The sequence below is a fragment of the Pimephales promelas genome, chromosome 25 (genome assembly GCF_988280905.1).
Source record: "Pimephales promelas chromosome 25, fPimPro1.hap1.1, whole genome shotgun sequence".
NCBI classification, from domain to species: domain Eukaryota; kingdom Metazoa; phylum Chordata; class Actinopteri; order Cypriniformes; family Leuciscidae; genus Pimephales; species Pimephales promelas.
Genome location: NC_142793.1, coordinates 25,509,766 through 25,525,142, shown reverse-complemented (window position 1 = coordinate 25,525,142; position 15,377 = coordinate 25,509,766). Strand labels below are relative to the sequence as shown.

General features: G+C 36.6%; 2 protein-coding genes across 3 annotated transcripts; both read right to left on the bottom strand.

Annotated features, from left to right (window-relative positions):
• Window positions 1-675: 675 nt before the first annotated feature.
• Window positions 676-8,283, bottom strand: chchd3b (coiled-coil-helix-coiled-coil-helix domain containing 3b). 2 transcript variants are annotated; one of them, XM_039661902.2, is made up of 9 exons: window positions 7,905-8,283; window positions 6,207-6,942; window positions 4,699-4,792; window positions 4,423-4,603; window positions 2,990-3,004; window positions 2,636-2,719; window positions 2,493-2,563; window positions 979-1,114; window positions 676-852 (listed from the first exon to the last, which is right to left on the bottom strand). In XM_039661902.2, exons 1-9 carry the CDS (start codon window positions 7,977-7,979, stop codon window positions 826-828), a joined length of 1,419 nt encoding a protein of 472 aa, XP_039517836.2. In that variant the 5' UTR covers window positions 7,980-8,283; the 3' UTR covers window positions 676-825. The 2 variants fall into 2 exon arrangements, with proteins under 2 accessions (XP_039517836.2, XP_088983875.1); XM_089127749.1 differs by lacking the exon at window positions 2,990-3,004.
• A 594-nt stretch (window positions 8,284-8,877) lies between these two features.
• On the bottom strand, window positions 8,878-15,211 carry slc35b4 (solute carrier family 35 member B4). The gene is made up of 10 exons (XM_039661907.2): window positions 15,005-15,211; window positions 14,799-14,912; window positions 13,546-13,648; window positions 13,420-13,469; window positions 13,217-13,298; window positions 13,058-13,118; window positions 11,554-11,663; window positions 11,399-11,474; window positions 9,774-9,849; window positions 8,878-9,676 (listed from the first exon to the last, which is right to left on the bottom strand). Exons 1-10 carry the CDS (start codon window positions 15,079-15,081, stop codon window positions 9,430-9,432), a joined length of 996 nt encoding a protein of 331 aa, XP_039517841.2. The 5' UTR covers window positions 15,082-15,211; the 3' UTR covers window positions 8,878-9,429.
• Window positions 15,212-15,377: the final 166 nt, after the last annotated feature.

Sequence of the window (15,377 nt, the reverse complement as noted above, 5' to 3'; positions counted from 1 at the left end):
TGTGCTGAATCTACTAGACTGTGTGCTCATGTAGGACACCAGTGGACATCATTTCTTATTCATTTCACATTCTCGTATGATGACAGAACTACAGCCCCCTTCCTACTATTCATATAATACACTAGAAAATAAGCTCTAAATGCAAATACTGCCGCTCATGTTCATCTCACACTGAACTTATTGACATTCTGCTGATCAGAGGCTTGGGAAAATGTGATTGCAGAATTTTTAGTGTCCTTTTAACCTTCTAGACCAGCGTGGTTCCACAATACATCAAGAATATTACAATAACCTCAGCGCCATCTAGTGGAAATAAGTTGCACAGCGAAGAACCGACCGAGGCTGGAAAAGAGCCATTTTTATAGGAGTTGCCATTGACTAATTTGAACGAAATCCAACCTGTGCTGGTAAAAGTCAATCACATTTACCCAAAATTACCATAACAAAAGCATTTCAAGGTTAAGGCACAAATTTTTACTACGCAAAAATGTATCATCAGACAGCAGCTTCCAGATTGTGCATCGCCATGCAAAATAAGTGTGCATTATTTTTCTGAATCGCCGAACTATATCTGTGCACTCGATAGCACCTGAAATCATTTAGCTCACAGTTTAAAGAGTTTGAGGTATTTCACTAGCGTGGTCCAATCATGGCTCATATACCTGAACAGCACATTTAATGTGTTACGTTTTCTTTTCTTTTTCTATAGGGATGACATTCCCACAAACTTCCAGTGGAAAATGTGTTGCTGTACAGTACGCAATAGGTTTAGATGTGTGTATTTGCTGTAATGGACACCGTAGATCTGAAGTTCAGGCCGGTTAGTTAACCTCCAGTGCTCAACCTTTTATCCTGGAAAAAAAAAAAGAAAGAAATGCAACCACAGTCTTAGTTCAAAATGTCCTCTAAGCTTTTCTTAATTAGCATTTTGTTTGCTATTTTGCATACAAGTCATGTCCTGTTTATCCGAGTGTTCACCTGTTTGGCGCGGTCCACACACTGAATGTACAGCGATGCGATGTTGGAACAGCTCATAGTTTGACCTTTATTCTCAGAGTAACACTTCATTATCTGACTCTGTAGATCCAAACACACGGGCTTGATCTGGTATCGCCTAGAGAGAGAGTGAGAAAGAGATTCATATGAAAAACTAAACACTGATTGACCAACCCGATCTCACGGCAATTCGTACGGATTTTACGAGGCGGCCAATTCGTACGACCTCACTCGTACGAATTAGTACGATTTTCGCTAAATCGTAAATATTTTACGAGTTGGCCAACACGTATGAATTCATACGAATGACCTATCCCTGACCCCGCCCCTAAACCTACCCATCACGTGAATTTAGACAAAGTGAGGTTGTATGAATTAGCCACTTTTTAAACACTCGGACGAATTAGTTGTGAGATAGCGTAGGATTTACTGATCTTGCACCGGGGTTATTATCGTTAGCTAAAACTAAAACTATTACAAACATTTATGTTTATTAAAATAAATCTGAAATTAAACGAAATATAAATATTTGTTAAACTAAACGAAAAATCAGAAATGTTGCTGAAATAAGTTTCAGTTGAAGCGTAAAAAAAATAATAATAATAAAATGACAAAAAGCACATACTAAAAAATTAAACTGGACCCGCTTTATATTAGGTGTCTATAACTACAATATACTAATATTTAAATTAATCATTTGATACAATCCACTAAAGTATATACATACATGTTTTAACATTGTACTATTGTTATTATTATAATAATTTCCTGCACGCAATTACATCTATAATTAATTTCTGTAACTGCAATACAACATGAACGCAAGTATGCTAAAAATTAGTCAAAATTATATTTAATCACGATTAATTGCATTAATGTCATAGTTAACTCACGATTAATCGCACATTTTTATCTATTCTAAATGTCTCTTGATTTCTTTTTCTCACATTATTTTTTTCTCATTTTAATGCTCTTATCAACATGGAAAAGTGGATCGGCTTGGATTCAAATGTTTTTTATTGACAGTACAGTGTGTGTGTGTGTGTGCTTGGCCATCATTAAGTGGTATTTCAGACTGGACGTGCTGCGATGATGATAGCTGAGTTCACAACGACAAAACACACAGATCACTTTGGTCATTTGGCAACTTTCCATTCAGAATCTTATTGGCATCCATTTCAGCGTCTCGCGCTCGTCATCCACTCAAAACGTAACGTTAACCAACTATTTGGCCGGCTCGCGAGCCCAAACGAGTGTGTGTGGCGTGCCTGTTGTTTTGTTTTCGGTCTAGCTAGATCCGCTTGTGCTTTGGTCGATGAAGCAACAAAACGTCCTCGCGCGGCGCAAGCCATTGAAATGTATGCGTTTCATAGTACAAAAAAACTACAAAGTTTGCTAGGTTTGCGCTAACGCCGTTAATAACGCATTTAACTGACAGCCCTACTAAAAATATAAAAATAAAAGCTACATTAGTAAAACTAATCTTGCTTGCTCACCTGAAGCGGCTGTTTGCATCTTCTAAGCCTTTCCTGTGATGTTCAGCTGTGATTTTAGTGAACTGAGCCGCCTGTACGACAGCAAAGAGACGGTCAATACATGTCATATCATTTATATGCAAAGATGAGACGAATCATTTTGCCTTTTCTTGCATCTTGGCGATCTGCTTCTGGAACAGAGACTCCTGATTTTCCAGATCTTTCTGCTTCTCTTCCAGCTTCTGAGCCTAAAGATCACACACGACATGACCGGATCAACCTGGAAATCTCTCATAAATAACTAAATAGAGTTTAAAGGCACATGCATTACACAATGACCTCTGAACTGAAAAGTGATGTCAAATTTACACCAAAGGCTGTGTGTGTGTGATACATTTATGAACATTAAACTGAACTCATCTAAACTTGTACTTGAGCTTTCACTCACTCACTCACTCAATAGAAATGTCACAAACGTCTGTAAGAAGTGAAAGAACGAGTTGGCGAGAGCGTCTTACCTTCCTCTCCATCCACTGAAAGACACGAGCAGATCCAGAGAAAGAGAGAAATGAAAAGAAAAAGAGCGACAGTGGAGTTAAGCAGCAAAACATCACCAGTTCAAAATCTATCTATCTATCTATCTATCTATCTATCTATCTATCTATCTATCTATCTATCTATCTATCTATCTATCTATCTATCTATCTATCTATCTATCTATCTATCTATCATTCTCTCTATCATTCTCTCTATCAATCAATACGTCTATCCGTCTATCCTTCCATCTACTCACCCGTTTATCCATCCATCTATCTATCTATCTATCTATCTATCTATCTATCTATCTATCTATCTATCTATCTATCTATCTATCTATCTATCTATCTATCTATCTATCTATCTATCTATCTATCTATCTATCTATCTATCTATCTATCAATACGTCTATCCGTCTATCCTTCCATCTACTCACCCGTTTATCCATCTATCTATCTATCTATCTATCTATCTATCTATCTATCTATCTATCTATCTATCTATCTATCTATCTATCTATCTATCTATCTATCTATCTATCTATCTATCTATCTATCTATCTATCTATCAATACGTCTATCCGTCTATCCTTCCATCTACTCACCCGTTTATCCATCTATCTATCTATCTATCTATCTATCTATCTATCTATCTATCTATCTATCTGTCTATCTATCTATCTATCTATCTATCTATCTATCTATCAATCAATACGTCTATCCGTCTATCCTTCCATCTACTCACCCGTTTATCCATCCATCTATCTATCTATCTATCTATCTATCTATCTATCTATCTATCTATCTATCTATCTATCTATCTATCTATCTATCTATCTATCTATCTATCTATCTATCTATCGTTCTCTCTATCAATCAATACGTCTATCCGTCTATCCTTCCATCTACTCACCCGTTTATCCATCCATCTATCTATCTATCTATCTATCTATCTATCTATCTATCTATCTATCTATCTATCTATCTATCTATCTATCTATCTATCTATCTATCTATCTATCTATCTATCTATCTATCTATCTATCTATCAATCAATACGTCTATCCGTCTATCCTTCCATCTACTCACCCGTTTATCCATCCATCTATCTATCTATCTATCTATCTATCTATCTATCTATCTATCTATCGTTCTCTCTATCAATCAATACGTCTATCCGTCTATCCTTCCATCTACTCACCCGTTTATCCATCCATCTATCTATCTATCTATCTATCTATCTATCTATCTATCTATCTATCTATCCATCCATCCATCCATCCATCCATCCATCCATCCATCCATCTATCTATCAAAAAAAAATTCTCCTCTATCTGATGTAAAAACTGAAATATTTGCATTTTTCACATAATAACACACACACACACACACCCTGTGTGTAGAAGCTGACTCACATAATACTGAGTAATGAGACGATCCTCCTGAGCGTTCAACTGCTCGCTCCTGATGGCATCGGCCAGAGTCTGCTGATAAGACGGCTTCTCCTGATCCAGAACCTTCTGGACCTCGTCCTGAATCTGGAGTCGGGCTGCGGCTTGAGCCTGGGCCTTCGCGTCAGCTTTCTCTACCTCCAGACTTACGATAACACACAGAAACAAACACTGTTTAGACACTAAAACTCACTATACTTGAGTCTGTTGTTGAAGGATCTCGATCGGATCAGTTTTCACCGTTGTCGCATATTACGCTCCGCCATCTTCATCTCCTCGCTCAGGAGCTTCTGGAGACCTTCTCTGATCTCCTTCCTGAGCTTTTCCTCGTTCACTAAACAGAAGAAACACACCAACATTTGAATGGAGATTAAAGTCGACATGAGATGAAAATTCACCCCATCTATTTTCAATTACAATTACAAAGCATTAACACTGAACTTACCCCTAAACCAAACCTTAACCCATGCTGTTACCTTATATATACTTTTTCAGGTAAGTACACTAAGAACAGGTTCTGTGAAATAAAGTGCAACCAACATTTTTTTTTTTTTACTAAATCAAAATGCAGCAACTTGTCCTTCTGGTGAAAAAGACAGACTTCTAGTAATAACTCGGATGTACCTCAAAATACGGATAGAGTCAAATTTATTTGCTTTTTAGAGAAAATCATGATCACATTTTGCGAGGATACAAGCAATCAAGCCGTTGACATTTGCTAAATAATATAAATTGTTTTACGTCAATTTACTGAATATGTGCAGAAAAAGTTGGACATACTTCCACGACTTTACATAAAGAGCTGGCCGATAATATAGTATAGAAATAAATAGGGATGCACGATATATCAGCCAGCATATCGGTATCGGCCGATATATGTTCATTTTTAATGTTATCGTTATCGGCCTGGAAATAAAATGAGGCCGATATATTAAAGCCGATAAATAATGTATTATTCCCCTCAGCTGAGACACTTTCTATGTTTTTGAATTTCTTGAAATATTATTGAAATCTCTTCAAAAAATTAAAATTCGGTTCGGTACAACATGTACAGTGCAAATCTGTCATATCGGCTATACAACACTATAATGAGAACATCATTATAATTGTGCGCTTGGGACATGGATTTAATTGTGAGACTTTTGTTTTTGTAATCAGGCTCTCAAAATTAGATAAAAATTTGGATTTAAATTTATCGGCTGATATATCGGTTATCGGCTTTCAAATATATATAATTATCGGTATCGGACAAAATTTTCATATCGGTGCATCCCTAGAAATAAAACATCAGGGAGTTTAGATGACTTTGCTATATTGCTTTACACGAATATACGACATGCATGCATTGCAAATACATTTGGACATTACAAATATCCAACTTTATATAAAGAGTTGGGTGATGGTATGGTTACATTTTGCAATCAAATAAAAAAAATCAGGCAGTTGAGATTTGCTATATATTATATATCGCATTATGTGAGTTTAGGCTACTGTATGTACTACTATGCGCATAAAGTTGGAGATTATACATATACAATTTTACATACAGAGAGCTGTGTGACACATCATTTCATCGACTCTAAGACTGAGTTAAGATTCATTTGGAGATTTTGCGGGTCAATCAGTCAAAAAAATAACCAGAAAGATTGTGGTATAATAATAATAATAATAATAATTATTATTATTATTATTATTATTAAAAAGAAAGATTGTGGTATGAAGCCTAATATACCAGATTATGAACTTACCAACATCTGTTTGATGTGGAAAGACCTCGACTTGGTCGATTAAGGAAGGAACAACAGGAGGTTTTTCAGGTGAAGGTGTCTTGGAAAGCAAAACCACATCTGACACGGACCCAGATGGTAACACAGTAGACTCCTCTATGATGGATAAAACGGGATCGGGTGTGGAGATTGGGAAAGGTGACATCACAAGATCAGCAGGTGAAGGTACAGGAGTCTCTATGGGTTCATTAGAGGACTCTAAAGATGTTACGGGCTCAGTCAGTGGGTCTGTGGTTGGTGAAGGCGGATTGGTTACAGGTTCACTAGTAGAGGTTGTGACAGGAGGGGGTATAAAGGGTTCAACAAGTGCAATGGTTGATTCAACTAATGGAGGAGAGGGTATTGGTTCACTTGAAGGAGCATGTATGGGTTTAGCAGGTTGAGGATCAGGGACAGGTATGTTAGCAGATCCAGGTTGAGGATCGGGTACAACTACATGCTCAGTACCGGTAGGTGGAGGAATTGGAAGACCCTGAACAGATGAAGGAGGTGTAGATGTTTCCTCAGTCACAGGAGGCTCCGAAAGAGGAGGAGGGACCAAAGCACTGGCGTATGAAGGAGAACGAGGCATTATGGGTACATGATGTTCATCCGGAACTGAAGACTCAACCGGAGGAGTTGATGATGATCTGGTTGGGGCTTGTGGGCGAACCACAGGTGGAGACTCCTTCATTCGATTAATCACTCTCTCTGAAAGCTGTTTATCATCAGATCAGAAATTGCATTGATAAACATTTTCTTTTGTTCATTAAAATATGTGCACAGTTGCATTTTCAATGATAAGTGGGAAAAATGTTTTGCATCGCCTATTTATATATATTTTTTTATTCTAAACTGTTTTAATTATTCTGATTTCTTTTGATTCTTTTAATTTCTTCTATGTAAAGCACTTTGAATTGCCATTGTTTATGAAATGTGCTATATAAATAAACTTGCCTTGCCTTGCCTAAAAGTTTAAAAGTGTATGACGGTCCCACAAGAATCTCGTATAACTTTTTTGCCCAGATTATTGTTGTGCAAATTGAATTTAATAATCTTTTTCGAACTTTGTAATATTAATACCAGGATTCGTGGATCTTCATTAGCTGATATTGCGTTGTTATTTTTCTAGTTCATGCAATATGCAAGCAATTACAAAATAATGCAGGAATTGATTGAAATTATCCTTAATTAAGTACTTTGCCAATATCATGGCACAGTATAATACCATTATTCATTCATTGATATAAACTGGCAACCTAAATCATGTACCATGGCACTACAATATGTCTATAAGTAATATGAAAGTTTACCAGTCATGTCTAGGTTAAGTATGCATGCTTAGCATGCAGATCATGACCCATAGCTATATTTAACACAACATGACCTGCACAGCAGTACATTTTTTGTACACCCATAAAATTTCCACAAACAATACATTTCTTGCATTTTTCACGATATTCAAGTGGTGTAAGATTTCGAGTGAAATCTCCACAAACACTGCAATTCTTGCATTTTGCACGATATTCCAATAATACACTGCAGTTCAATACAATAACAAAGCACCACAGAAAGTTTTGTATGAGCAAGAGATTATGAAGCTATAACGTTAACTACTTAGTAACGAAAACGGAAAATTCCTTTTCATAAGTTTATTGTTAACTATTAAGTTACACTTACCCGAATGCCCTTTACGAATGTAACCTCGTCGGCTTCGTCGAGGGAAACGTGGCGCGAGCTGCTGTTGCCTCCCATCACTGCGACGGTGTACCTTTGTGGTAATTATTGTAAATAAGATACAAAAAACGGGATTTATCTGATGGGAAATTCAGTACGGGCTTCAATATCTGCCGAAAGCTCGTGTTCAGAGCCCTTCCCACGTCTCACACACTGAGGAATTTCCTATGGGAATCTCTCTGCACAGCCCCGCCGTTCATTCAGATTCAAACCTACTGAGAGACAGCGAATTATTACTGCCAGATAATGAACGTTTATAATTTGAGAATAAATGTTTTATTTTTTCAACATACATTTTATAAAATATGTAAAGTTAGAACTTAGAAGGACTTGAAGTGGACATTCTTCCAACTGCTTTTCGTGACGTGTAGGGGCGTGGCTAATAATGATGTAAATCCAGCGATGTTTTATATATATATAATTTTTTTTAGATAATTATTTACATTTATAACACTATACCTTGTATTATATTACAATTGCATCAAATTACAAAATAAGCTAATTAATGCTGCTGTGAGGAGGGTGTTTGTCTTTCTCTCTTCCGACTGCCGTTATCATTCCCTCTATTTTTTCCTCTTTTGAAAGTTGTGGGAAAAAAAATAAAAACTACAGTGGAGTTTTTCTTTTGCTACGCGAGTATAAATATATTTAATGTAGTCTCTCATAAAATCGGGGGCGTGGCTAATATAATGCGTAAATAATACATGAGGTGATTATTATTATTATTCAAACTGTTTCTGTGCTACTAAAAATGTAAATCATACACTTGAAATCTCCATCGTTATTTTAATGTTACAATATTAACAATAACTGCATTAGTTGCATCAACATGAGCCACTAACAATACATGACCCCATAAAAAGCCTAGGAATTGATCCCTCAGATACAAGGAGGAACAACACTTTTAAAGCCAATAAAGAAGACAAAGATTTCCTTTAGTTTATGAGGTCTCTGTGTTAGCTGATAGAAAACACTTTTTTTTACACAAATCCATGCAACAAATTGTAGCCTCACGAACACTCATACAGTCTTGTATTCTACGGTATTGCTTTAGCTCATCCTGATGAAGCGCTAGAGTAAGGCCTCAACTGATAAAATGACAACAGCTTAAAACGATTACATAAAAGTTTTGCATTACCTTTTGTGGTCGTATTTATTATTATTTCACACATGTAAGTGGGCCGACACATTCCGCTGACTTAACGAAACTGGCTGTGATTAAAAACCGGAAAATAAATAAATACTTGTGGAAATCAATACATAATTCTACTGCAAGTCCTGAATGTAAATATAGTGTCAGGAACAAAATAAGGGTCCATTTTGGGTCAAACAGGTCAGGGATTGTGCAAGCTTACAGACAAATGCTCTAACACACACATCTGGCTCAAAAACAGCTCATAAAATTGGCCCAAACACACTTCAAGCTCTCATCCATTCACAGTAAATCAATGAAAACGCATTGTCCAGTTTACTCTGCCTTCTTGTGGGCTTTCTCTCCTTTCATTGCCACACGAACGCTGGACCACACTTCCGTGTAGAGCAACGTTCCCAGGAACACCACGGCCGTTCCCACCCAATGCCAGGTTGTGAAGGGATTACGGAAGTACAGGATGGAAATAATGAGGCTCAGAAACTTGCGCAGCGTCACCACTAGTGTGACCGTGAGCGAGGCGCACTCTGTAGTCAGGATGAAGACGCCGCGGATACACACATATCTGACACATCTGGATAAGGACGATATATGCAATATAAAACCGGGATTCCACAGTTCGGTCCAATAAAGCTTATAAACAGACAAATACGAAAGGATACTGTGTGATGACGTTCATCAGCAGGTAAAACCACATGACTGGCATAGACTGACCAATCAGAGGGATTTCCACTGGAGCTTTGAGAGAAGGCATCAGTTTGTCATGTCAAAATCCAAGACTTACACAGAGATGAACACATTTATTCAGTAAGAATGCATTTAATTTGACTGTATTGAGTTGTAAAATTTCTATTTCAAATTAATGCTGTTCTTTTGAACTTTCTAGTCACCTATATATATATATATATATATATATATATATATATATCCATGTCTTTCTTTCTTCAGGCGAAAAGAAATGAAGGTTTTTGATGAAAACATTCCAGGATTTTCTCCATATAATGGACTTCAATGGGGTCCAAACGGTTCAAGGTCCAAATGAGAGTTTCAGTGCAGCTTTAAAGGGCTTTAAACGACTCCAGACGATGAATAAGGGTCTTATCAAGTGAAACGATCGCTCATTTAAAAAAATAAATAAAAAAGTTTAAGTTTTATAAGCTCAAATGCTCGCCTTGCTCTGTTCTGTGATGCGCGTTCGTGACTCTCCTGTTCGAACTCGTTCATCAAAATGAATGAACCTTTTTTCGAGTCATTTGATTCATTCAACGAACGAAATGAACGAAGTAACTCAAAAAAGATTCGTTTATTTTGATGAACGAGTTCAAACAGGAGAGTCACGAACGCGCATCACAGAACAGAGCAAGGCGAGCATTTGAGCTTTTAAAACTTAAACTTTTTTATTTATTTTTTAAATGAGCGATCGTTTCGCTAGATAAGACCCTTATTCATCGTCTGGTGTCGTTTAAAGCTGCACTGAAACTCTCATTTTGACCTTGAACCGTTTGGTCCCCATTGAAGTCCATTATATGGAGAAAATCCTGGAATGTTTTCATCAAAAACATTCATTTCTTTTCGACTGAAGAAAGAAAGATATGGACATCTTGGATGACACGGGGGCGAGTAAATTATCAGCAAAAGTTTTTTTTAAAGTGAACTACTCCTTTAAGCAGCAAAAACTGTTTCCAACATTGATAACAATAAGAAATCAAAAGGATCACCGAAGATGTTACAGCTTTGATCACAGGAATAAATTAGATTTTATAGTATATTAACTAATAATATTTCACAATTTCTTGTGAGCAGAAAATACTTTCTTTAAACACACTGATCCTAACGTCTTGAACGGTAGTATATAGTGATGAGGACTAATTTACTGTGGCCCTGTTTCCAGCGGGTATTACGATGTGTTTTGGTCGATCAGATCACAAGTAGACGAGCGAGACGCATTCCCGTTTACACCTGGTGTTTAAATCTGTCTCTTTAGTCCACTTTCAAACACTTCTGTCCTGATGTCTTCGAGGGAAGGGTCTATGGCTTGGGAAATGAATGGGCTTTTCAGATCTTTCAATCTCATGGACTAGGTCTGTTTGAACACACTTGACCACATGAGCGTTTACACTACGAAAGCAATCCGGTCTAATGTGTTTTCGAATACCTCTGGAAGTGCCGAAAGTGGACAAGCTCAAAACGTTTTATACCCCGTTTACTCCTGTATTTAGTGTCGTCCACTTGTGATCCGATCCATCAAAATGCATCTTAATATGACTCCGTGTTGAATCAGACTCACAGCTCTGGCTGAAGAGCACGGCGTGTTTGTAGATGTCCGTCGACAGCAGGAGGAATCCTGGTAACGGCAGACAGTGCTGAAATAAAGGCAGAGAAATTACACTTTATCCCACAAACTCATGTATGACAGCATCATGTGTACAGTTAGGGACTCACATTGTAGAACAGAGCCTCCTTGGAGTGTTTTCCATACTTCTTGTACAGAGTTTCTTGGAAAATCCCCATTCTTGCAGACATCAGCAAGGCGAACGTCAGCATGGCGATCCCTGAAACACAACAGCACTGATTTAAAGGAGTAGTTCACTTTTAAAAAAACTGTTTCTGATAATTTACACGCCCCCATGTCATCCAAGATGTCCATGTCTTTCTTTCTTCAGTCGAAAAGAAATGAAGGTTTTTGATGAAAACATTCCAGGATTTTCTCCATATAATGGACTTCAATGGGGACCAAACGGTTCAAGGTCCAAATGAGAGTTTCAGTGCAGCTTCAAAGGGCTTTAAACGACACCAGACGATGAATAAGGGTCTTATCAAGCGAATCGATTGCTCATTTTAAAAATAAATAACAAATAAGTTTAAGTTTTATAAGCACAAATGCTCGCCTTGCTGTGTTCTGTGACCCACATTTGGGACTCTCCTGTTCGAACTCGTACATCAAAATGAACAAATCTTTTTTCGAGTCATTGGGATCATTCAACAAACAAAGCGAACAAATTTACTCGTAAAAAGATTCGTTCATTTTGATGAACGAGTTCAAACAGGAGAGTCACGAACGCGCATCACAAGGCGAGCATTTTTGAGCTTATAAAACTTAAACTTATTTGTTATTTATTTTTAAAATGAGCAATCGATTCGCTTGATAAGACCCTTATTCATTGTCTGGTGTCGTTTAAAGACATTTGAAGCTGCACTGAAACTCTCATTTGGACCTTGGACCGTTTGGTCCCCATTGAAGTCCATTATATGCAGAAAATCCTGGAATGTTTTCATCAAAAACCTTCATTTCTTTTCGACTGAAGAAAGAAAGACATGGACATCTCGGATGACATGGGGGCGAGTAAATTATCAGCAAAAGTTTTTTCAAAAGTGAACTACTCCTTTAACAAAGTATCTTGCTTACGTGCTCCAAAATAGAAATGATTTCACTTTTCACATCCTCAATAACTGTCTTGGAATAGGTTCAGAATATTACTAACACACTAATGATGCTATTTTGCATATTGTAATGATTGTAAAGCTGTATTTTCAGCATCATTCCTCCAGTCTTCAGTGTCACATGATCCTTCAGAAATCACTCTAATATGATTTTATCAATGTTGAAAACAGTCGTGCTGCTTCATATTTTTGTGGAAACTGTGATTTTTCAGGATTCTTAGCTGAATAAAGTCCAAAAGAACAGTGTTTATTTTAAATAGACATCTTTTGTAACATCATAAATGTCTTTACTGTCACTTTTGATTAATTTAATGCATCCTTGCAGTATAAAAGTGTCAATTTCTATTTATATATGTATATATTAAAAAAATGCTGACCCAGTCCTGTGCAAATTTTAAGTCAACCATTTTAAATGCTTATTTTTACGAATGTCATTTAACATGTTCTTTTTTTAAATATAACTATATTGTGGAGGAAAACGTTGAATGTGCAGTGAGAATATTACCCAGAAGCCAATGCATGAAGGCATAAACACCATCTTCCTCCGTGGCCCCTTTCTCAACACTCTACATAAGGATCAAACCTGATGTATTAGGTGCAGACAAAATGTGAATATTTTATAATATGAAACTACTAATAATCCCAGGCTGGTTGTGCAACTCACCACTTGTTTAGCCGACATAATAGTGCAGATGAAAATGCCCAGAGACACCAGAGCGATGGAGAGGTATTTACTCATCGAATATCTGCAGTCACGATAAAAGTAATAATATTAATGAACAATATGCTAAATAATTTACACCCCTTCACAAAGTCTTGATTTAGTTGTTGTTGTTTTTTTTCAGAAAAAAATGATCTTCAGCATACCTTTTCTTCAAGATGACAATCCCGAGAACCATGTTTGCTATTAAAGATCCCTGTGAACAAAAGGAGAACTTAGAAAGATCTTTAAGGCACAGTTACAAAGCAATGAATGAAACGAATGACACTCACTGATCTGAAGATCATATGCAGTGGCATGGCGATGTTAAAGTTCAGGGCGTAGTTATTGATAACGCTGACGGTAAAGAACATAGTCACCATGATCACATAGTTACTGCAAAAGAAGAGACATTGAAGGTCATGGGAGCTGAATGCAAATCTACTAAACTCTTTTGATCAAATTCATGTTACTTGGCAACAACATGAACAGATTTGCATGCCCTCATACTGTAACAAATAAAACATTAATTAAACGTGTAAATTACAATGTTTAACTGAGGTAATTTTTATTTATTTTTACACATGCCCACCTAAAGTACAGAACAAAATCTGTCCTGAAGCAAAACCATTTAAGAACCACTGAATGTAGGAGATGCGTCTTATCTGGTCTGTGGTTCTAGATTTAGCACAAAGACTGTAACGTAAGTCATCTTGTCGAGGTTCAAAACTGCACGACTATGTTTGGAATGGAAGACGAGTCCGGGAGTGACAGGAGGTGCGTGGAAAAGTCCAGTAATTAAAAATAATATGAATAAATTAATTAAATAAATAAATACATTAGATTAAAAAAACAACATTTAAAATATAAATCAATAAAAAAAAAAAAATTTTAATCTGTAAATTACTATAGTGAGTTGATTATATATTCTATATTCACTGTGCAGTGCAGTATGTGAAAAATTATGCAGTATGCCATATTGTACATCCGATATTCGATGCAAATATGAGTTACACTTTATTTTCACATTATACTTACTCAGATAAGCAAAATTAATTTACTACATGTACTTACGGTTATGGTTTGGTTTAGGGTTAGTTGTCATTATGCATAATTTACTGTTATTACAATAGTAGGCACATGTAGTAATGTCACCTTAAAATAAAGTGTTACCCAAATATGTACATATACATAGATAATGTTCACAGCACTGAGCTTTGACTTGCAAACCACCTGTACCGGTGACGAAGCAAGGTGCTCACCTTTCACCTATGATATTGTAATAATTAATAACGGTAAACACTGCCTTTTATCACCTCGTTCAACAAGCAAAACTGGTTGTTTCAGTCAAAACTGCAAATGTGCATTTCATTTTTGTAAAACGAATAAATGCACAATTGCACATATAACATAATGGGATGGGAATCAGGCAAATCATTAGACATTCACCTAAAATGATCAATGCATTTTCACTGTCTACTAATCAAGTCTGAGAAGCCAAAATGCACTAGTTTAACGTTACATGTAACTTGTGTAAATTGTTAACCTGAGGGGTATGTGTGGCTTTTTGCGTCCAAAGTTTGTCTCGAAGATGAATCCCTCCAGTGCAATGAAGGCAAACTGAGCAAATGTGACAATATTTCCACATCCTGGGAAATCCCTGTAAAATATGTGATTTAAAGAAGTAAGAAATGACAGCATATCAGACATGACTGACAATGAATGATCAGAAGTGAGAGAAATGCAACTCACCTAACCAAAAGTTCCAAAAACACAACATTGCTGCAGCAACCAACAAACACCAAACTGGTCGCAAACAGCGTATTCATTGTTAACGGCTAAAATGAAACAATTATATTCAGCAGTTATGTCAGCTTTACACTACTCCGGATGTTGGCATTGTGAATAATACATTTGTAAATGTTCCTGCACTTCAATGAACACGCATACTGACTAGCTCCTTCCCACCTCCTCTTGTGGGATTTGTAGTTTTTTGTCTCTGATTCAGAATGCATCTGGGTACGACTGAAAACTACATTTCCCAGAATCACAAACGGAAACGAGTAGGTTTATTCCATGGGTTTATTCCTTCAAACGAACAAACTTTGCCAGTTTTTACGTTGGA